The 24,710-nt window shown below is 43.3% G+C and overlaps 1 protein-coding gene across 1 annotated transcript in view; it reads left to right on the top strand.

Annotated features, from left to right (window-relative positions):
• The window catches only part of arid5b (AT-rich interaction domain 5B), a 153,074-nt gene extending 133,564 nt beyond the window's left edge, over positions 1-19,510 (top strand). The window contains exons 9-10 of the mRNA XM_033034284.1: positions 3,053-3,251; positions 15,240-19,510. Coding sequence (XP_032890175.1) covers positions 3,053-3,251; positions 15,240-17,360 — 2,320 coding nt within the window. The 3' untranslated portion in view covers positions 17,361-19,510. The remainder of the gene's footprint in view (positions 1-3,052; positions 3,252-15,239) is intronic.
• Positions 19,511-24,710: the final 5,200 nt, after the last annotated feature.

Below are 24,710 nucleotides of genomic sequence, written 5' to 3'. Positions count from 1 at the left end.
GCTGAACCTGTTACTGTTGCTATTCATGAAATGTCAGAGCAAAAAGAGAATTATAGTGCAACGTGACAAGGACACAGCTGTTGCTGTGTAATAAGTTCAGGCAACAACAAAATAACAGTTGCAAAGACCAATAGAACAGTAATTTTCACCAAACTGAGCTCTGTTCAAGATACTCAGCAGGAGCTAAAAAACAAAATAATGATATGATGTGTACTGTCAGCATTCGTAGTGTAATGGCTGGTGGAGGGAAAGTTTACGACTATGGAGAATTTAATGAGTGTTCGTGCTATTTATGTGAAGTCATATATCATGTTTGTTCAGCTGCTGTCATGGTTAGCTGCACAATCGGAAAAAAATATGTTTTATTTATTTCCCCCCCCCCCCTCCAAATTCCATCACCGCATTTTAAAATAAAACCTCGTGCCTGCACCAAGCAAATATCAGCTTTTGAAATCAATCCAGTTTCGATGTTGGCACCTCTGAAGGATAATTCCTTGCGACTCAGTGTAGTCGGAATGCAAAACCGTGTCGAATCCTTGAAATGAGGGCTGTAGCAAAGGCACAAGCAGAAAGCGAATATTGACAGTTTTGGAATTGTGTTCAGCTGCTGTTTTTATTGTAACCTTGCCAGTAAGTGTTTAGACTGTTTCCTCCAATTCCTAGATGAAATGTTTAGCAGAAGGAAAAAGAAATAATGTTCACATTCACTTAAGAATCTAAACAAAGCCTATCTTTGAAAGATCAGGCATAGAATGTGTCTCAAGTTATAGGTTGCAATATCCTTTGAACCTCAAACAGCTCCTCCCCCACGCAAAGTACCACATACATTATTATCCATAGACAAACTCCCTTTGGTGAAGTTGATTAATTTGCTTTGATATTTGGAGAACATTTTTAACTAAATCTTCTAAATATTGGAAGACAATTTGTGAAATGACCCATTTATATTGCTGCACATTGTGCTGTACAAAGGAAAATACGCAGAATTAACAGTAAACAAAGTGTGCATTTTGGAGCCAGCGGTTCAAGGAGATTTTTTAAGCTTGCATCGAATCCCAAGAGCATTCTGTTGTTTGTACTTTGTGACTTTTTCCCTTTGCCTGTTTTTTTTCCCCCCCTTAATTTATAGTCTGGCCAGACTGTGAGAGGCAGCAACAGATTAATCTGGATATCCACTGCAAAGCTGATAGCCTGGAACAAGCAAATCTTGTGTTTTGATTCCAATTTTACCTTAGTCATGACTTTACAGATATAAGGAACATTTAATTCTAGATTTCCTGCAGCTGGCAAAGGCCTCAGGCCAGCTGTGTTAAATGTATTTTTACCCTTGTCTCACTGCCAGCTTTTGAGCTCTGTGAAAAATAAAATAAAATTAAATGTTTCGCGTCCCGGTTGAACTGTTAAAAGAGATTTAAAAAGGAAGTTGTAACCATAGGCACCTAATTTGCTAGCAAACAAAGTGAGCTATTCTTTTATTTTGAAGATAGGCTTGTATTACAAACAGTGGAAAGAAAGACCTTTTCAGAAATCTCCATAGATGGAAAAGTAGAAAGAATGTTGGCTCATTAATCTTGTCAGGCTTGATCTCACTGAATTTAAGATTTCCATTCTGGTTCCAACCCTTGCTCACTGCAAGACTGTTCACACGGAACAAGAATTTTTATTATATAACCTCAAATTGATTAAATTGCGGCAGATTATGAATGTAGAGCGTTATTGTTTCCAAGGGACTGTTAATTTTCTTTACTTAAAGGGAAGAACAGCCAATGACAGGCATTGTAAGTGCTAGCCTGGGCAAACAGACTGAAAGTATCAAATGAGCTCTCTGGTCAATGCCACTTTGCAGCGGGTGTTGACTGTTCACTCCCTGAGTTGTTGGAGGTGCAGACTTGGCGAGTGCCCTTTGCCTCTCATCTTTGCTCAGCGCCCTCACAGCTGCAAGAGGAGTCCTCTACATTTGTTCAGAGTTGTTTGTCATCATTCACGCACCACTCCTTTTTTATTCACTAGGTTGTTTTTTTTCCGGTGCTGCCTGCGAGGCAGATATCACCGCAAGAGATTGGGGTTTCTTTTTCATCTCGCGTTTAATGGAACACAGTTCGAACTAAATTCCCATCCACTGCATTAATGTGTTATTCATTATATAAATATTACTCTAACATTACTACAGAGACCAGGAATTTGGCCGATACTCACTATTTTGGTATCTGTGTGTGTTTCCAGTGCTCGGAAAGAACTTTTTCCAGTTTTAGCAGCTGTAAGATATTTAAACATTCCTTGTAATGGCATCTAATGATAAATATACCCTGTGGTCTTGAACTGGAGCATTATCGCTGGCAAATTGCCATTTCCCTGGCAGTAAAAGCTCGTTCAGTCCTCCATCTGTAAAGAGAATGTGCATTAATATCCATATTTGTACTGTGGAAATAAAATAGTGGCAAGGTTACATTGTTAGCTTGTGCAGGTAAGAAAATAAATCAGTCGCTTCCCAGATGAAGTGCTGTAGTAATGTTTCAATATTGCTGTTTCAAGCTGAGCATGGTTTAAAGGTAAAGCAGACTTCTGACAGACTTGTTGAAACTCTAAGTTAATATTTATAATTACTTTGGTCAAAACCTTAATCCCTCTGACCTATTAGCAGTCACAGTCATTGGATACCAAGTTGCATATCTATCACATCTCTTGTCGCCACCCCCCCCCCCACCAACTTCCACTCCATCTCTTTTACTTAAATTTTGTTCCGTTCTCGAGGGCTGGAGCTGACCAAACAGGAATCTCCCTTGTTGCCTGAGATATTGATTTTCACCATCACTTTGCCTCACAGTGACCAAGCACAGGAAAACCACAGAAATGCAAAGCATTCTGCAAGTCCTGCCTGTTCGATGCAGTCTGGTTTAATTCTCCGAAAGGGAGCATCCTCCTGCACTCCCCAAACCTGCCATTATTATTATTTATTTATTTTTGCTTCTGTAATAAAGGTCAGAGCCAATATACGGTGGCGTGCTTTCACGGAGCTTCTCTCTCACTGAGCTGTGTTTCACGGCTGTTGCAGGCTGATCCTGCCCTATGAAAGATATATCAAAGGGGAAGAAGACAAGCCTCTACCTCCAGTCAAACCTCGGAAACAGGAGAACAGCTCCCAAGAGACGGAAAACAGAATGAAGGCAGCTGGAACCAAGCGGAAAAATGAGCAAAACAGAAAAGTGAAAAAAGAAAAGGATGCCACTAAGAAAATGAAAGAGTATTCTGAGGTTAGTGTTGTTCCCTTCTCCCCTCTAAGTCTGTTTCCCATTCTGTGTAACAACGTTGTCAGCCAGTCCTTTGCTGTGCTTCTCAAACATCTCAGGTATTTCATTTATGGCATGTTGGAAATAGATGATACTTGTTGAAAGTTTTCCATTTATTCCTATAATTAGTATCTTATACCAAAAAGCAGCAATGCAGTAGCTGTGTGGCTTCTGCAACTTGTTTCTTCACATTAAGTGCTGGACAAACAGTCTCCTTTAACCGCGGGAGTTCCTGGTATTAACTGCAGCGTTATATATTTGGCCTTGTTCTCCTTTCATTTCAAAATATGTAGCAAATCACCCTACAACTGGTGCTCAGTTGCAAGAACCGGAATTGCTCCAGTCAGTGTTGGAGTTTGTTATATAACTGTGTGGGTTGGCAAGTGCCTTTGCCAAATTATAGTATTAATTTATACTGTCACTCCCTGGTTTGGCACTAAATTCTTGTGTAATCTGGTATTTAAGATTGCCAAACGCTTTTAATCTGCACTCTGCAATTTTGATTTGATGTGCACAATTGTCACATGATTTTTTTTGTTCACAGTGGTCACATGGTGTGGTGTGTATTTTCGTCACATGGTTTGCTTTATACCATTGCCATGTGGTTAGGGGTGGTACCATTGTCATATGGCTTGGTGCAAACTGTTGCTGAATGATCTGTTTTATGCCATTCCACGCAATCTGCTGTGTACCCTTCTATGTGCTTTGGTTTATGCCATTGTCATCTAAATTTATGCATACTAACCTGCACTCTGATGTTCGGCTTCCATGAGGCCACTTGACTCTTGACAAACTGATTTCCAGAGTTGAGGTGGGATTTATTTTCTGTCTGTCTCTCTCTGTCTCTCTCCGTCACTCTCTCTGTGTTCCCTCTCTCTCTTTCTCTCTCTCTCTCCCTCTCTCTCCCTCTCTCTCCCTCTCCCTCTCCATCTCTCTCTCCCTCTCTCCACCTCTCTCCCTCTCTCCATCTCTCTCCCTCTCTCCATCTCTCTCCCTCTCTCTCTCTCTCCCTCTCCCTCTCTCCATCTCTCTCCCCTCTCCCTCTCTCTCCCTCTCTCTCCCTCTCTCTTCCTCTCTCTTCCTCGCTCTCTCCTGATTTTCATTCAAAAAATATCGCCCAACTCTGCTGCTCCCTCATCACTTTTGCTGCTAAAAACCCATCCATGCTATTATAGTCCGTTTCACATTCCTCTGATTAGTTTCGGATTCAGTTCCCTTGATCTCTTTGATCTCCAACTTTATAACTCTGAAGTATTTACCTGTTGTAAGAGAGCTAGCCAGCAAAGCATGGCCAGCATTTATTGCCCTGGAGAAGGCAGCCCTCTACGATCATCCATCGACAAATGCATTCTTCTGATGCTGTTCAGGACCCAGTGACATTGAAGGGCCAGCAATACATTTGTAAAGAGAAGAAGCCTGCATGCCACTTGTTGATTCTCAGTAGCTAAACACCATGGTGGCTACACTTTCAGCTGCTTTGGGCAAAAGCTCTGGAATTGGCCGGCCCGGTGGCGTAGTGGTACAGCTACTGCCTGTACGGAGTTTGTACGTTCTCCCCGTGACCTGCGTGGGTTTTCTCCCATATCCTCGGTTTCCTCCCACACTCAAAAGACGTACAGATTTGTAGGTTAATTGGCTTGGTATAAATGTCCCTAGTGTGTGTAGGATAAAGTTAGTGTGCGGGGATCGCTGGTCGGCGTGGACTCGATGGGCCTGTTTCCACACCGTATCTCTAAAGTAAACTATTTGTGTAGGAAAAACTGCAATGCTGGTTTAAACTAAACTAATTGCCTTCCCTAAAAATCTCTTTTTCCCTCCTTCAAGACTGTCTTTAAAAACTTACCTCTTAACCGTTATATCCCATAATGTCTCAATTTTTGTATGGTCAGCATTTCTTTGAAGCTCCTTAGCTAATTTAAGGGAAAATAAACAGATGCCGCTGTTGCCGTGTGGTGCTGTGGTGTTCAGAGTTTTTAACCACCTTCTTTGAGTCGAGGATCGTGGATGCTGGCCAGCTTGGAACTGGCTGCAGTGTAGTTTGGTGTCTGCTTCTCCTAAGGTTATATGTCACTTAGTGCCACCAGATAGAAATATATATAAAGATAAGAGAGGCACAGATAAGGTAGACGGGCGTCTCAGTGGTAGAGCGGCTGCCACAAAACACCAGAGACCCGGGTTCGATCCTGACTACGGGTGCTGTCTATGCAGAGTTAGTACGTTCTCCGTGCGACCGCGTGCGTTTTCTCCGGGAGCTTCGGTTTCCTCCCACATTCCAAAGACGTGCAGGTTTGTAGGTGAATTGGCTTCTGTAAGTCGCACCTGGTATGTAGAATGCGAAAGTGGAATGAGTGCGTGGGTGATCGATGGTCAGCGTGGACTTGGTGGACCAAAGGGTCTGTTTCCTTTCATATCTTGCATCTCTAAACTAAACTAAAGCAGTCGGAAACTTTATCCCAGGTTAGCTATATCAAAGACTGGAGGGCATAGCTTTAAGGTGAGAGGGGTAAAATTTAAAGGAGATGAGCGGGACAATTTTATTTTAGACAGAGTGGTGGGTGCCTGGGACAGGATGCGAGGGGTAGTGAGTGGGGGTGGCATAATCGATAGTGGCATTTAAGAGACTTTTAGATAGGCACGTCGGCAAAGAATGGCGGGATATGGATTAATTGCAAGCAGATAAGAGTTGGTCTTGGCATCATGTTCGGCACAGACATTGTGGACTGAAAGCCTGTTCCTGTGCTGTGCTGTTCTATGGTTTATGTTCTGGTTACTGCCATCGCTGTGCGGTCGGTTTTCCTTCGCAAAGTTGCCGTGTGGTTTGGCGTGTGTCGGGGAATTGCGGAGGTGCCACAGACTTTAATTTTGCCAACCTGCCATGTTTGCTCTGCATTTATAGGCCACAGTGGTTGTTCGGTTCCTTCCATGAATGGACAAGTATCAGAAACCAGTGTTTTGATCTCGTCGTAGGTTTTCTTCAACCTGAAATAAGTTTTGGTTTCCACTCCCTGGCAGGAAGTTCATCCATATAAGGAATGAATTTTAATGATAGTCCCTCCAAACGCTGTGACAGAGTGGGGAAAGTGCAAATTCCTGTCGGGCAGATCCTTTTGCTTTCACATTGCGCTTCAAGGAGAAGGGTACAAAAGAGATGTCGATTTTCTGGGGGGGGGGGGGGGCTTTTATTGTACATGTTTCTGAACAGTGGAATGCTTCCACCTAGTGGCCTGGCCAAGAACTGACAACAGAGAACACTTACTCTGGCGTTGAAGGAGGTAGAAATTGCTGACTCTGCATTTGGATGCTTCAGATGCAGAAAACAACGTGATTTTGAACTATCTTGTTCACAGTTGGATTTCTGCTGCAGTCCGCGCGGTGCACTGGTGGAGCTGCTGCCTCACAGCTCCAGTAATCCAGGTTCAATCTCGACCTCTGACGCTGTCTGTGTGGAGTTTGCACATTGTTCTCCCTGTGACCGTGTGCGGATCTCATTGAAAACATAGAAAACATAGAAAATAGGCGCAAGAGTAGGTCATTCGGCTCTTCGAGCCTGCACCACCATTCAATATGATCATGGCTGATCATCCAACTCAGTATCCTGTACCTGCCTTCTCTCCATACCCCCTGATCCCTTTAGCCAGAAGGGCCACATCTAACTCCCTCTTAAATATAGCCAATGAACTGGCCTCAACTACATTCTGTGGCAGAGAATTCCAGAGATTCACCACTCTCTGTGTGAAAAATGTTTTTCTCATCTCAGTCCTAAAAGATTTCCCCCTTATCCTTAAACTGTGACCCCTTGTTCTGGACTTCCCCCAACATCGGGAACAATCTTCCTGCATCTAGCCTGTCCAACCCTTTAAGAATTTTGTAAGTTTCTATAAGACCGTAAGAATTTTGTAAGTTTCTATAAGAAACTTATCCTCCTACATCCCAAAGGTGTGCGGGGCTGATGGTTGCATGATCTGTACCTTGGAGTTGAATTCCCACTTTTTGAGAGCTCCTGAATACCAAAAGGCTCCTCATCCATGTCTGACCTTTTGTTCAATGACCATTTTGATAAACATGAGTTAAGAAACCTCGAGTTTCTCCAGTTAAACTCAAGTACAGCTTCAGTAAAAATAAAACTCCTTACAATGCTACTAAGCACATTGAACGGATCTATGAGTGTACAATTCATGCAGTCAGCGTATTATGCACAAGTATGTTACTGACCAAAATGACTTTGCGCACCATAACCATTAGTTCCCGTTCAAACACAGATGTGCACTATATTACTTTCAGTTAATTCGTATCAGACCGAGAATAGGCAGAGGTTTCATACTGCAGTACATATTTTGGTCTCTATAGTTTGTTCATCTGTCGGGTATTTTCGTGCAATTCCATAGGCCCTGAGAGACTGAATCATACTGAGTAGAGCAAGATAATCACACCTTGACTCATCTTATCATTTAAACTCATCAGAGCAAAAAATCGTCTTAAATTAGATAACTCTCCCTTCATTGTATGCATGTGCATCAATAAAACCCACCGCACCATACAGAACCAATCTTCACTAATAAAGATAAATAAAACCATGCTAAATTATGTTAGCATGTTCACCTTTCCACCACTGAACACTTTATTTAAACTCTTCTGCACCTCTTCCCCCCCCCCCCCCCTTTTAAAATATACTTTGGTCAAATTATTCTAATATGTGGCTAGGTTTCGACTATTAGCTAATTATGCTTCCAGGTTTCACTCTGTTAAGCACACTTCTGTCATTGAGTCTTTACCGTTTTCCACCTGGACAGTTTCAACTTCAGTCGAGCTGACATTAAGCGTGCAGCCAGTGGAGGTGCAGTGGTAACCGGAACATTGTGAGCGTCTGTCTCCTGGTTGCAGTTCCTCATGGCAATACAGTGTTGGGAAATGTAAGGATCAAGCAGGAAAACAGTGAACAGGTTAGAGTTAGAGAGGGAAATTAGATGTGATTGTGACATGGAGCTCGGATAGACGCTACTAAGTGCATTTCAGGCTGGAGAGATTTTTGTAGTCGAAAGGGCTGCTGTTTTAAAATGCTGTTCAATTCGACAGTTTGTTCAACAATAAAATCCTGAGACAAGGCTGCCATTCTGACATCCCGCCGGCATGGTGCACAAGATTGACAAGAAGTGCTGAAAGGCCCATCTGTCAGCACTGGGACAGGTAGCGCTGTGCCACTAGTTTAGTTTAGTTTAGTTTAGTTGCATATGTACCAAGGTACAGTGCTATTTGTTGCATGCTATCCAGTCAGTGGAAAGACTATAGATGATTGCAATTCAGCCGACCACAGTGTCCACAGACACAGGGTGAAGGGAATAACGTCTAGTGCAAGACAAAGTCCAGTAAGGTCATCTTAAAGAGTCCGAGGGTCTCCAATGATGTAGGTAGTTCCGGGATAGACACAAAAAGATGGAGTAACTCAGCGGGACAGGCGGCATCCCTGGAGAGAAGGAAAGGGTGACATTTCGGGACGAGACCCTTCTTCCCGGGAGTCTACAATGACAAGAGGGAGGCCGTTAGGCTCACAACTCACACGGCGGCTAATTTAAGTCGTAATAAACAGCTCTTTGGGATTGCTGTTTAAAACAACTTTGGCTATAAGTCCCTGGATCAGCAAACATGATGTTAAATCATTTACAGTATTTTCTTTAATTCACAGGCTCTCGGTAATTGCACGGACATTTTGTCATATCATACCAACCCACAGTCTAATATCCGATAATGTGAATGGTGCCTTTTAGTATGGCCACCTTTATTCCAGTCAATAGGGAGTCCATTTTACCTTTCAGGAAGACTTTATCTACTCAAGCACTTGGGAATAAAGTTGGGCGAAGGGAGAGTCATTCATATTCACAGGGTGTTCATGCAATTATTGGAGATGATACCCCAGCTTCCAGTCATCAGATTGGGGCACACACGGACTCACAAAGTCATAGAATCACACAGTAAAGAAACGGGCCCTTTGGCCTACCATGTCCATGTTGACCATCGAGTTGCCTTCGATACCCGTCCCATTTGCCAGCATTTACATCATGTCCTCCTTCTGAGGCTTGGCAATTCAAGTGCACATCAGGATACTTAAAAAGATGTGAGACATTTAGGTGTCCCTTGCCCCACCACCCTCTCGAGCAGTTCCAACCACCCTCTATATAATACCTTGTATCCCCTCTGAACCACTCACTCCTTCCTTTAAACCTTTGCCCTCTGGTTACAGATGCCTCTTCTATGGGGGGGGGGAAAGCTTGCTACTATCCACCCTATCCGTACGCCCCATAATGTTACACACCTCTATCTTGTTCCGCTCAGTCTTCTCCACTGCAAGGAGAACAAGCTAGGCTTGGCCACTTTTTCCTTCATATCCGAGGCTGGGCAGTGGGAATGATGTAATTGCATGTAATAGTTGGTAAGGACGCAGTGACTGAGGGGAGGGGTTTTAATAATGTACAAAATCGCAAGGGAGTAGTTGAAGCAGAACCTGGAAGCAGAGTTGCAGCCGAGCAGCTTGGTCCAAGCACGTCACCTTCAAAAGTAAAGTACCCGCGCTGGTGTGTTTTTTTTCAGTTTCAATGTCGACGAGCTTTTCTACTCGTCTAAATTTGGAAATGTAGTTACGACCACCAACTGTCATTGTGGCTTTTTGTCACATAATGGGGAGAAAGGGGACTTTGCAGGAAGGCGTGCGGTTTTCTCTTCCGACTAAAAGGAACAACTTTATTTATCAAAAAAAAAAAATTGTGAGCTTTATCAGCGTCCTCGCCACCACGAATGAGATACCATTACAGGATGTTGGGTTAGCTATGGGTCAGACTGACTGAGGAGATTCCAAGTATTGTTTTATCAATGTGTTGATTAAAGTGTGCAGCATTACAGTACAACAATGATTTTCAATTTAAATTTTATCTGGGTGGAAATTCAGCCGTTTGTGCAGTCCTTTTCCTGTTTAAAACACCAGCCTGAGTCATATCCTTTCTGTTTGCTGCAACCATGTTTTGGGTAATTAGTCACTGGTAGTTTTATTTTAAATATATTGCAACACTTCCCCATGGTGAAGATTTCAATGAGTGTGAATGGATCAAAAACAATTTTACTGAAGAACTGGGACGAGGGCCAAGATTCCTGAAGTCTTTGTGTGGTTTCTGCGCTTGGATCATCTACCATTCTATCACAGAGACCTCGATGTGATAACAGGGCCGGGAGGTAATACGTTTCAAGAAAGACTGAACAGGCAGGACTCTTCTCTGAAGTGGCTTCAGATGAATCTTTAATTTTATGAAATAATCTGTTATGTTAGGAACAATTTCAACTCGTATAAATATGACGTGGTCTCCAATTAATCCAGTGCCGACTGAGTGGTTAGCATATGGAATGTGGTACCCTTGGGAATAGTCAAACTAAATAGCATGGGTGTGATTAAGAATACATTTTATATGGGGGGGGGGGGGAGAAAGGAATATACAGCAGGATAAGGATTAGGAATGTGAGGTGACTCATTTGTGCACAAATGTTCTCATGGATTAGATGGGCAGATTTTCTGTTTCTGTCATAGTAGACGGCAACATAAACTAAATTTTATTTTAATACACATTTTTTTATATCTGATGAACAGATTTTAGCATTGATGAAATAAGCATGTGCATTACTCATCTGTTACATAGGCAGGGACACCCCTGTATTCTCGGCTGCCAACAGCACTTGTTATTGGGAGAAGAAGCTGGGTGCTTTTTTCTTTGGTGGTGGCAAGTCCAGCATTTGCATTTCTCGAGCGAGGGATGCAAAGCAGCTGCTACTGTCCGTGTCAACGATACTCTTTGATTGTTGGTGGATACAGATGCTGTTGGACCCTGAGATCGACGATATATTTCCAAGTCTGGATGATGTGTGCCTTGGGTAGCTTGTAGATGCAGGCATTCCCAATGCATCGCGGTCCTTCAGATGGTGCAGGTCACGGGCCTAAAGGAGAGGCGCAGGAGCTCAGCGAGTAGGGTTGCCGCATCACAGCTCCAGAATTTTGAGTTCAATCCTGACCTCGGCTGCTGTCTGTGTGGATTTTGTACTTTCTCTCTGCGACTCCTTTGGATTTCACCTGATTTCTCTAGTCTCCTCACCCATCCTAAAGATGTGTGGTTTTAATTAGTTAATTGACCACCTAGTATGTATTTGAGAGGCAGAATCTGGGGGGGGGGGGAGTTGATGGGAATGTGGGGAAACTGGGATGAGTGTAAATGGGTGGTTGGTGTGGACTCAGTGGAACTGTTTTAATCCCTTATAACTTTGACTTGAGGAAGTGTTATCAATGAAACTTTGGTGAGATCCTATGGTTTAACTATTAGATGGTGTAGAACACAGCTACTGTTGATTAATTGTCCAATATCATTTGTACCTAAAAATATTAAGGGCCGTGATAATCTGTAAAGAATGTACAAGAATGGAAGTCTAATTGAGTAGGTTGGAATTCTCTGCCACAGAAGGCAGTAAGGGCCAATTCACTGGATGTTTTCAAGAAAGAGTTAGATTTCTTAGGGCTAACGGAATCAAGGGATATGGGGAAAAAGCAAGAATGGTGTACTGATTTTGGATGATCAGCCATGATCATATTGAATGGCGGTGCTGGCTTGATGGGCCGAATGGTCTACTCCGGCATCTATTTTCTACTGTTTCTGTACTAGGTTGCAAGGAAGAAATAGATGGTGAAGCAGGGCTGGTCAGCTGTCAATCTCTGCTGTAATCAGTACCAGTAATCAGGAAACAGTGCCTCTGGGACAGGGAATGGTAGGAGTATTATCCCATGGGTACATAAAGATGTATACCTGCTCCACCATTGGTTTAGTTTAGTTTTTTTTAGTTTAGAGATACAGCGTGGAAACAGGCCCTTCGGCCCACCGAGCCCGCACCAACCAGCGATCCCCACACATAAACACCATCCTACACATTCTAGGGACAATTTACACTTATACCAAGCCAATTTACCTACAAACCTGTACGTCTTTGGAGTGTGGGAGGAAACTGAAGATCTCGGAGAAAACCCACGCTGGGAGAATGTGCAGTTTGCACCTGTGATCGGGATTGAACCCGGGTCTCCGGCGCTGCAAGCGCAGTAAGGCAGCAACTCTACTGCTGCGCCACCGTGGTATATCCTCTGCACCTCATCCCTCTACACCCAGAATGGGAGGCTTCACACCAAGTGCTGAGAGCAGCAGAATGGCCGAGTGCTAATCTTAACAAGGCCAAATTTACAGTTGTTTACCAGAAAGCGATATAGCCAGGAGATATCATGTTCTAGCAACTGCTTTGCAGAAAAATAATCCTGCAAAGTGCCAAAGAAAGTAGGTTATTGTTGTCATGGTAACCTTCAATATTCTAAAGTCAACAATTATTTACAACGCGATGCTCCATTATGTTGAAAATGCAATTAGAGATGATGGATTATGAAGAGCATAGATGACTTGGAAAATAAAATATTTCACTAATATCTAAACATTAATGTTTTGATTTATGCTTGACTGTGATCCAGTGTTATTGTGTGGAGATATTAATGCATCTTGGTTTTGATGCTGCAGTATTTGGTTTCCGGACCACACACACGCCAACATGTTGTCTGTGCATTCTGAATAGATTATTGAGAATAATGCCAGCAGCCTGGGCAGATAGATCTTTTCTCTGCCTCTGTCCCACCCATTTGAAATCTTTGGTCTCTGCGTGCTATCATGGCGGCGATATAGAATTAATTTCAAATGTCCGACCTCCGCCATCTATTCACAAGCTAACCACTGTAACTGTGGTCATGCATTTTTCCACAAAGCGTTATGTTAAACAGGTCAAAGGACTTGACAACATACGTTGAAAATCTGTCTCCATTTAAAAGAATTGTCGCTCAGCTGACCTATTTTAGAGACACAATGAGAGTTTGTATTGGCTCTGAGGGCAAATGCCATTGATTGGAAAAATGTAGCCACCTGAGTCAATGCACTTTGATGTTTTGTGTTTATTGCATAGATAACTTTTTTTCAATCTCTTACCTGGCCGGAGAAGCGATTTTTTTTCCGGATCGTATCTCTCCAGTCGCTATGCGCCCTAACATCATGGAGCTGGAGGGCTTGCTCGAGACTGACTTTGGGCCGTGGACTTATCAACAGAGCCTGCAATCCCTTGCCTGGGATCGACGCTCTAACTGCGGCCTGCGGATTTCAACATCGAGGAGCTCGCAGTCTCGGGTAGAGGCTGATGTCGGGAAGTTCCAAAGTTGCAGGAGGTTCGACCAGCCCCGACCCGGGGTCCGATCGCCTGGGGCGGGGGAGCTGAGATTCCCCCCCCCCCCCCGATGCGGGTGCCAAGATTGCCCCGACATCAGAAGGCTCGAGGCCCCCGACCGCGGGAGAACAAAGGGGAAAAGATTGAACTTTTTTTTGCCTTCCATCACAGTGAGGAATGTGGAGGAGTCACTGTGGTGGATGTTTATGTTAAAATGTATTTCCTGTGTTTTGTCGATTTTTATTGGTATGACTGTATGGCAAATCAAATTCCTCATATGTTGCAAAACATACTTGGCTAATAAAGTATGATTATGATTATGATGTGGAATCAAAGGTTTCAATCAAAGGTTTCCATTATTTTGTAGTATTTCCTTTCCCCTTCCCTAATCAATTAGCCCAAGATCAGGAATGGGGGGAGCACGACTGTCAGAGCCTCAAGGCGATTTTTTTTGGCGAATGCCGGCATCATTGACTGACGTATCAAGTCACCGACAAAGTCTCAGCGGTGACGCGGCGTGATGACGTATTGACGCACGGTGTTTCCTCACGTGTCGCAACATTTTATTTGTCGCCGCTGGATTTTGAAATGTTCTAAATCTTTTGGCGATCCTGATATGACACCGGCCGTCGCCGAAATAAATCGGCAAGTAGGACAGGCCCTTTACAGCCTCACTGAAAAGACTGGCTATCTTTTGTCAATTTGCAGCTATTTAGTGGCCTTGCCTTCAGCTGCCTTGGTCCTCAGCTGTGGAGTACCCCTCCTTGCCCAACGACTCTCTTTCCTTCAATAAGCATTCCCTTAAAACCAGCCTCATGGATCAAACGGAAGATAGACACAAAAAGCTGGGGTAACTCAGCGGGTCAGGCAGCATCTCTGGAGAGAAGGAATGGTGACATTTTGGGTTGAGACCCTTCTTCAGCAGTTCTTTCCTAATGGGTCAAACCTTTGGTCTCTTGCCTTACTTGTAAGGGTCGATATCAATTTTTGCTCATTTATGTAGCTATGAAAATATTTTTGCTATGTTACAGATGCTAGATAAGCTGCAAGTAGCTGTTATAAACTGAACCCTGCTGGGACAGTAAATTAATTTATGTTTAAAACTGCAGATGCTGGGAATCTGAAATAAAAATAGAAAATGCTGGAAAACTCAGCAGGCCAGACTGAATCAGTGGTGAAAGTCAACATTTCAGGTCGAAGACCATGCAAAAGTAGAAAGTTATTCCAGGAAGCAGAGAAGGTGGCAGAGGGCCATGGGTGAACAAAGGGAATTCCTCTCAATGGGTGTAGCCATATAATTACGATAGATTAAGCGTTATCATCTATATGATGTGTTGCTAATGTTGTTTAATCTGTGTTGCTACAGTCTGACGACACGGAAAAAAATGGATAAGATGTTAAGGCTTGGCAGACAAAAATAACCAGTTCTCATACAAACAAAATGAAAGAAAGAATGATCTGAAGCCATCCATTGTTAAACCCTATCAGAGAAATTCCTTTTGTTCCACCCCTTCACCAACTTCTCTGCTGCCTGGAATGATTTATTTTGTTTTATCCCCCAGTTCTGATAAGGGGTCATAGACTTGAAACGTTGACTGTTCCTCTGTCTTGCAGGGCCCATGCTTTGTACGTGTTTATATTTAATTATTGTAAGTTTAACGATAATTGTTTTTTAATAAACAGGTAACTTCGGCGCCGGAGTGTGTGGCGGAGACGGAGTGTTCGAGAGAAGCGCTGGCCTCCATGGCAGAGGGAGAGGCGACGAGGTTGGAGGCGGAGGAGCGGCCAAGCCAAGACCTTGCCGAGGGCTCTGACAGCGGAGTGGCACCGACCGACGACAACGGCGGCCAAACCGGCGAAGAGCGGTTGGAGGGGAAGGAAGCCGAGGCGCCGTATCCGCAGGGTGGCCTCGCGTCCGACTCGGGGGAAGTGGCGGCGGCGGCGGCGGCGGCGGCAACAACGCCATGCCCGGAGGAGGCACAACCCCCCTCGACGGGCGCGGACCCCTCTGCGTCCGGCCGCAGTCTGGAGGATCCGCCGCACCCACCCGACCAGCAGGAGGAAACGCCGGCCAAGGTGGGCCCTACTGACCAATCCCCCGAGAGAGACTCCAACGTGCCGGCTCAGGCCGAGCAGAAGGAGCCGCCGCTGCCGAATGGTGGGCAGAGACAGCACCCTCGGCACCCAGCCAAGGTGAACACAAACCCCCCACCTTGCCCCCACAGGGAGAAGGAAGAGGTACTTGCAGCGACTAAGTGCGACGGCTGCCCCAGCTACTTGCCCGTGGTGTACTCCAGAGGACATCCCGGTATCATGTCACCACTGGCCAAGAAGAAGTTCCTCTCGCAGGTCAGTGGCACGTTGCCCAACAACTACTCCATCGGGGCACCGCCCCCCTTGCTCAGCAGTAAGAAAGCCGGCGAGAACGGAGAGGAAGGGATCCCGACCGAGAGCAGCTTCCTGCAAGGCTCCTCGTCAGACCAGCTTGCCGTCAATCGGCCTTCTGTCATCCAACGGGCACACAGTTTCCAGAAGAGAAGTGGAGACGAGCGAGGGGAAGCGTTCAAGCACGATGGGTTGGGCAAACTAACGGACTCTGAGGCGGCCTGCCTCTCGAACCATCATCTCAACTGCTCGGACTCCTTCAAAGGTGCCGCTCCTTACCCTTTCACCGCCGACCTGCTGGACAATGAAAATAAAAACCCCGAGAAGAAAGTTTGCCGACCGTCGCAAGTGACGGGGTTCTTGGCAGATTTCTATTCCTCCCCCCATCTACACAGTCTGTACAAACACACAGAGCATCACCTGAGCAACGACCATACGTCAAAGTACCTGAACAACATCACCAAGGAGAAGGGTTCGTTATTTGTGCCCCACAAAAACCAGGACGCAGCCTATATAAATTATCTCTCGACTTTGCACCAGCCCGAGAAAAAGTTTGGAGTGAAAGCGCCCACGGAAGAGCAGCCGACTGACCTGAGCCTGCCAAAGTTGAAGAAAATGTTACCCAGGAACCTGGCGGGTGCGGCACTTCCACCATCGTTGCAGCTCGATGTTAAATGCACGACCGCCTTCTCCGACTGCCACCCCAAAGCCTGCCGTGTCCCTCCAATGCCCATGGTGGCCAACGCCAACGCCAACGCCAAGGCCAGCGACGCCGGTAACGTGCCCACAAAGCTGGAGGAGGCGGTCAGACCCACCACGGGCTGCAAAGGTGGGCCGCAGGTTGTCGGCACAACAAAGCCCGTCAAAAGGAACCGGGATCGAGCAGAAAGTGGTGGCAGCGAGAGCCCAGAGAAGAAACTCCGGGCTGTGTCACCCATCGCAAAGGAGCCGGCGGTGAAAGAAAAGACTTGCAATTTTGAAGGCGAAAGCAGCAAGGTCCTGCCACCAGGGATTTTCTTGGAGGGTCACAAGTTCCAGCTGCCAACTCCAATTTTCCCCGGTGTGTACCCTGGAGCTTTTGTGTCTCAGGTGCAAGATATGTGCGATGGCTTGAGCTCCCATTTCCCCGTTGACTACGCCCACCCCTTACAATACTTGAAGAACCAAGCTGTGCTCTCTCCACTTATGCAACCACTCGCCATCCATTCCTTCATGATACCGGCGATGCAAAGACAGATCCTGGCTTCGACCAGCGCTTCCCCACATCTGTATAGACATCTGTCCATGGCTGCCAGCCCAGTCGCGGCCTCGTACGGAGACATTTTGCACCATAGTCTTTACCCCCTAGCTTCTCTAAACCCCCAGGTTGCCTATTCCACCTCGCCAATCTCTTCTCTACATCCCAGCACAAAACTATAAACACTTCATATCATGAACGTTATTGAAAACATCAAAGTGTAGTGTATCAGCCTTACATTCCACATTACATTGTAAGACTTTGTGACTGCAAGCTGCCAGCAACTGGTTTATGTACTACTTGTATTCACTCTAGGTGTTGTTATCATCTACAGATCGTAACGTTTGTGTTTTATTTTTTTTAAGTACGTGTAGTGATTAGATTCTTTGTACATAGAATCTTTTTCGTCTGTGACTTAACACTATCACCAGTAGACTAGCCACACATTTAATGAGTGTAAATATTCACTACAAACATTTACATCTTAATTAATTTATGCAACCGTAGTCGGGATCCGTGTGCCACATTTGTTGTTTTATTGGTGCGTTTCTCGCAGTGTCAAATGATGGATGTATTGAGAATTGTGTTCTTGTTCCAGAACAGGATAGACATAATAACTACAGGAAGTTCTCTGCAGCTGTAAATGTCTGTTTGGATTCTTTTGAATCCTTTCTGTCGAGCCCATATGTGGCATTTAATTTCTGCACTATGTAATAGTGCACCAAATTTTTTTCCCCCCACTGTTTTTCTTTGGATATAATTGCCATTCTCTTGGTTGTTAAGAGCTAGACTGTTCTCAATGTACAATAGATCCATTTGCAGAATAAATTAACTATAACTTGAGAAGCATTTGCCTTAGTTTTAATAATGTTTAATAATACATGTAAATATGTCAAATGTGGCTTTCATACTGTTATTGTTGTCGCTGGCAGGGCTCCCAACCCCGCTGTTGTTAAATGCCCACCCAACCACACATGTTAAAGATTTGTACATAGAGATAAGCTGACTGTAATTCATAATTGCTGCGTTACAGGAAAATAATTTTGTATTTAGATTCTGCCCACTTTGCATTTAAGGTTACACAAATATAGCTGCAAGGGTTCTTTCTGAGGTCCCGCATAAAGATTTGTCAATCAAATATTTAAACTGTAAATCTCATGTAAACAGGGCAGGTTTTGAAAAGAAGCGAGAGAGAGAGAGAGAGAGAGAGAGAGTAGCTGAATAATAAAATGGGGGAAAAAACACAAGAGTCCACTTTAGCATCCGCTAGCATTCTACTGGTTTTTGTAATAAAGCCCCTTCAGTCTATTCCCGATGTCTCTGCAGCTGTTGGTGAAGCTTTAATAAGATTTGTGTTGAAATGCAATTCTGGCTCTTTGTTCAACTCCTGAGCTTGGCTCGAAATCTTTGGCAGCCTTTTGTTTCTCATTTAGACTTTGGAAAATGTCACTTTACTTTTAAAAGTGCCCTCAAATTAAACATAGGCAAATACTTTCAAAGAAGGTCTTTCTTAAACTTATTACAACATTTGCTTCTGGAGGACTTAACATTTGATTACAATAATTTCCTTTCAGTTCCACACTAAACATGTTTAATTGATGCCTCAGTATTGCATGTGGTTTTCTGGCAGCCTTGCTGCTACATCAAGAACTAGCTGTGCCTTTTCATTTCAACAACGCATTAAAGCTTCAATACTTAACTGCACATGTTTGTCGATGGTACACCACAGTCACATCTGGTGCAGCTTTGTAAAGAGCACTATGATCACAAGTATTGTGAAATCAGGATATATTATTTTTGTTGGGTTCCATGCTCATAATGATCATAACAGGCACTTAAGAGATTGTTTGCGTGATTGTGGCCGTATTACTTACAAGGAGTGTAGTCCTCATATGGTTGTTTTATTCACCACAATGCATAGCTAAAATATTTTCAATCTTATCAGCAAGATGTTTATACTGACATGTTATTGTTATAAAAACTTGTATTTTGTAAATAATGAACACATTTCTTTTTGCATTTTTGTTTTGGTTCTGCAGCACATTTTCATGTATGGTGATTTGTACATAGTTAAAAGTGAAGACTGGTAACATTGAGATGAGTCCTAATAGTTTTAAGGTTATTGAGTAACCTTACATTGGGTTCAAACTATAAGTCTAATGTTGCTGAGCCAAATGTAAACACTAAAGTTTTGTTTTTGTATGTTCTTAAAGTGTACTTCTTGGCAAATGCTTTTGATACTTTGTGCCAATAGTTTATCAATCACATAGCTGGCAAAATATTTTGTACTTTCTGATCCACTGTTATATTTAATAAAAGTTTTACTACTTAACAGATGTGCAATTTTCCTTAAGTTGCTTATATTATTCATATTATCTTGAAAGTAATGGCTTTTATCACATCGTTATACTGCTTTAATTAGCAATGCGTGATCTACATGGCAATGTGAACACAGTTATTCACAGGAATGTAAAGGGGTTTGAGTGAAGTAAGGAAACATATTTGGGATTCATTTTAATGAACAAATTGTGGCATTTCACTGAAGATGTCTTGCACAACCTACCTTTCTTTGTTGAAGTTCCTGTCCAAGTCAGCAGTTAGGAACCATGTCAGGGTCTGGGCACAATAGTTTATCATCTCCCTTTATATTTAACATTGCTCTGCGGTCCTGGAGTCTGCTTGCTATATTTCCACAGCCAAAGAACCCAGATTGTGTGCTCATTGAAATATGTTCAACTTCATAACACTGGCCTTCAAGCAACTGCTTTGACCATAGTCCAGATTTTAGAAACATTATCTTTTCCATTACATTATTTATCATTGCCTTTTTAAATGTGAGTTTTATATTCAGATCTGTTTCCATTAACCCCTGTGAAAAAAACTGTGATACCACATTGCCAAGTAGATCACACGATCAGCATTTCTCTTTAATCGGCTCAGCACTTTCCCGATTTTAAAAACAACTGCTATTTTGACCGCTAAATAAAGCTTCTAAATAACTGTAGCATTACAAAGAATCATCAGATTCTAATAATTCACACTATGGCGTAATATTTCAGAAGACAATCCAGAGCTTAAAAGCAAGACTTGCAGCAAGCAGGATTTATATAGCTTGTTTCATGCTGTCAGGATATGCGAGAGTGTTTTATAGTCATTAAGCTATTTTTGAGGTAGAATCACTATTGTAAGCAAATATTTTTAACTAGGGCATAGCAACTGTAATAAAATTAATGAATGCTTAATTTGTGCTTGGCACTGATGACTGGATATTGATCAAAGGCACATCGTACAAAACAAAATCCAATAACCACAAATCTTGTAATGAAGAGTGCTGCTGAAAATGAAGGAGAAAAGTTTGACATTCGGGAAATGTTTTATTCTTGACCTTGTCAGATTTGCGCTTGGCCAGAGAATACTTGATGCTGTCAGTTGTACTAAAAAAGGGGCCAAGTCATGCATTATTTGTTACTGGCTTGACTGAACTTGATGACAGGAATGCTACACAAAAAAAATCTCAATAGAAAATAATGATGATTAAATCCTTAATGAGCTTCTTTTTTTTTTCTCCCTCTCTCTCTCCCCAAAGTACCCTTGACTTGGGAATGTTGAAACTAAATTGGAAAGGTGAAGGTCGTCAGCGTGGATTAATAAAAATAAATAATGTGCATAAGTTGGTACCAGAGCAGAAGATGGCAGAGTAAGAGGCAGGAGTAGACTACGTTAGACTACAAGGAAGGTGAAGCTCAGATGAAAGAGCATACACAAATGCAGACAGTGCATGAATAAGACATGTGAGCTGCAGGAACAAATGATTAGGTGGGATTATGCTGTACAAAGAGGAGTGCAGCACAGTAAGAGGCCCTTCGGCCCACAAAGTTCGTGCTGATCACGATGCCAAGGTTAAACTAATCTCCTCTTGACTGCACGTGATCCATATCGCTCCCATCCCTATACAAAAGATTCTTTAATGCCACTATTGTATCTGCATCCATCACCACCATCCATGGCAGCACATTCCAGACATGTTTTTAGAAAAAACCTTGCCCCTGCACATCTCCTTAAAGCTGTGCGCTCTAGCCTTTGACCTTTCCACCCTGGGGGGTTAAAGGTGGGTGTAATTGAAGCATGGCTCAAATAAGGAAGCAATAGGGTAAGTGATATTCCTAGATGATAAGTAAAGATTGGGAAGAAAAAGGTGAAGATGGTGTTGCAGTTCTGATGTAGTGGTGCAGGAGAGAGGTTGTCCTTGGAAGGTTAAGGCCAGAATCCATTTGTCTGAAGTTAAGTAACGAAGGTCTCCCATGCTACCAGGGTATTCTGTAGCCAACAAAATGAGAGAGGAGACGAAGATGCCAATGTGTGGGTAAATGACAGTAATGTTCAAGAATGGGGAAATTCACTAAAGAGGGATATTTAGTCTGAAATATATTTTGGAGTCCTTTCCTGAATAGTATGCCTTCGGCCTAATGGGGAAGGAGGCACTGGCGAGTCTAGTCCTGTGAAGGAGGTGGTTATATGGAGCAACAGTTCTACAGAGAAGTCTTCAACTGGAAATGCAGACGCTGCTTGGCTTTTGTGGATGCTGCCTGACCAACTTGAGTATTTCCATTTTATCCCAGATTTCCAGTGTTTGCAATATTTTGCTTGAGTCAGCGAGAAAACACCCGGAGAATGATTTTGTAAGGCCGTGGATTAGTAATGGAGAAGTTGAATAGAACTTCTTAGCTGGAAGAGGAACAATACGAATGAGAAGAAGAGAGAGATGGCAAGAGTGAGGTGTAAACTTGTCAGTGGCAGGTGAATTGCAACATCAATCTATATAGAGGAGATATTTCAGGTACAGGCTAGAAACATCGCCAGAAAGAGAAAAGGTTCAGGGGACCCAAGGCCGGCGTTTCCTGAATGATAATGGATAGAGGGTATAATGAAATGAAACCGTGAGTATTTAATTTAATTCAGCTAAATAATTATTGAGAATGTTTGAGTCATAGAGAGAGAAAGAGAGAGAGAGAGAGTTGAAATGGACCCTTTAGCTCAGTGTGCCCATACTGACATTGACCATAAATTTACACTAATCTAATTCAGTTTTTAATTTTCCCCACTGGCTAAATGTAGAACGCCGGAGAAAAAAGTCATTTTATGTATTCAAACACCATAAATGGAGATCATTTGGCCCATCCAAAGTATTCTAGCTCAATCCAATTCTCCCAATGATTTCCACACACATTGCCCTCAATTCTACCATTTATCGGCACTGGGAGCAATTTACAATGGTCTATTAACCTTCCAACATACTCATCCTTGGGGTGTAGAAGAAAACTGGAAAATCCACACAGTCCCTGGGGTGAAAATGTAAACTCCACGTAGATGACACTGGAGGCCAGATTTGAACTTGGGTCAGTGGAGCTGTGAGGTGGTAGCACTTCCTGCTGTAACAGTCTGTCCTCCAAAATGGCAAGTTGAGAAGAGAAAGTCAGTTATAGTATTAAGGAACGCTACACTTTTCTATTGCCACCTAAAGAGGTGAATGGGCATCACAGAAACATGGCTGAGAGAAGGGCAAGACTGGCAGCTCCGTGTCCCAGCCTCCAGATGCCACAGATGTGGTAGAGGAACAGGCAAGAGAGGAGGACATAGAACAACGATGATTAGACAGGATATGCATGGAGGATTGTCCTGGGAGGCTGCATGGGTAGAACTAAGAAACATGGAGATTATTATTTTGGTGAAAGCATATTATAAGCCTCCCCCCCCACAACCCGGTTGTCATTAGGAATTAGAGGAGCAGATGTGTTGGGAGATTAAGGTAGCTGAAAGAATGGTAGGGTAGAATTTAACTTCCTCAATATTGACTGGATAGGCTTAGTCGGCTCAGCTTTGTGTGTGGAAAATAATGTCTTATAAATCTGTTGGAATCTTTTGAAGAGGTGCCCAAGAGGAGTGATGAGAGCAGGATGGTGGACATGGTCTCTATGGACTTTAGCAAGGATAAGATCCCACATAGAACACTAATCTCGAAGTACAGATTGCATGGGATCCAGAGAGAGCCAGGTAATTGGATATATAATTGGCTTATTGATAGGAATCAGAGGTTGTTTTTTTTGCCCTGTACACCTCTGACTGATGGTGTGCCATAAGATGCGGTGCTGGACCCATTGTTATGTGTATTTTATGTAAATGATTTGGATGAGAATATACAAGACACAGTTGGAAAGTTTGTAGAATATGTTAAAGTTGGACTGTGAAGAAGGTTATCAAGAATTACAGCAGGATCTTGATCAGTTGGGTCAGGGCTGAGGAATGGCAATTGACATTCAATTCAGATAAATGCTGGGTGTTGCATTTTGAGAAGTCATGCCAAGGGTTGAACCTTCATAGTGAACAATAGGCACTTGAGGAGTGTTGTAGAACAGAAGGACCCATCACCAGTACAAAAGGTGATACTTGGCATGCTGGCCATCATCAGTCGGGGCATTGGGTGCTGGAGTTGGGAAGTCATGTCATAGTTGTTCAAGATGTTGGTGAGGCCACATTTGAAGGTTTGGTTAGGATTTGGTTTGGTTAGGAGTCTCGACCCGAAACATCATCTATTCCTTTTCTCCGGGGATGCTGTCTGACCCGCTGAGTTACTCCAGCTTTTTGTGTCTATCTGGAGTTTTGATTATCCTGTTAACAAAAAATATGTAATTCATGAGTACAGAGTACAAAGAAGATTTATGAGAATGTTGCCAGGACTAGAGGGACTGAGTTATAGGAAGAAGTTGGACAGCCAAGGATTTTATTCCTTGGAGCACAGGAGACTAATCTTATAGGTGCATAACATCATGAAGGGAATAGACAGGGTGAATGCACAGAGTCTTTGGCTTAGGGTTGGGGATGCAAAAGCTGTAGGTGAAGGAAACCGAGGAAAGATTTAACAGGAATTTGAGGGACAATCTTTTCACACAGAGGGTGGATTTTTTATGGAACGAGCTGCCAGAGGAAGTTGTTAAAGCAGGTATATTAACAACATTTGGAATGCATTTGGACTATTGGGAAAGTTTAGATTAGAAATGTTTAGAAGGATAAAAGTCAAAAGTGGGCAAATGGAGCTGGTGAGTATTGATGAATTGGGTCAAATGGCCTGTTTCTGTGCTGTTGACTATGCCTATGAATCTATGATTTTGGAGCCAGGTTTTTTTTCCATCAAACCTTTGCCTTCCATCCAGCCACTCAACCAGCCTTCTTACTTCTGAAGAAGGGTCTCGACCCGAAACGTCACGTATTCCTTCGCTCCATAGATGCTGCCTCACCCGCTGAGTTTCACCAGCATTTTTGTCTACCTTCGATTTTTCCAGCATCTGCAGTTCCTTCTTAAACATTCTAACTTCAGTAATTCACTTTGAAGTTGAAGGAGAACCATTGGAAAAAAAGGAGAGATGAGTGGAAAGGCGATTAGCAAACTGTTATTCTGTCACATGTTTTGTGTTTCTTCCAAAAGGTGAATCTCAGTCCTACAACATCTAATCATTCACTCAGTTATTATTCACAGG

Source organism: Amblyraja radiata, chromosome 15 (assembly GCF_010909765.2).
Source record: "Amblyraja radiata isolate CabotCenter1 chromosome 15, sAmbRad1.1.pri, whole genome shotgun sequence".
Taxonomy (NCBI): Eukaryota; Metazoa; Chordata; class Chondrichthyes; order Rajiformes; family Rajidae; genus Amblyraja; species Amblyraja radiata.
The sequence above is the reverse complement of the archived record's forward strand: the minus strand, read 5'-3'. Positions and strand labels throughout refer to the sequence as shown.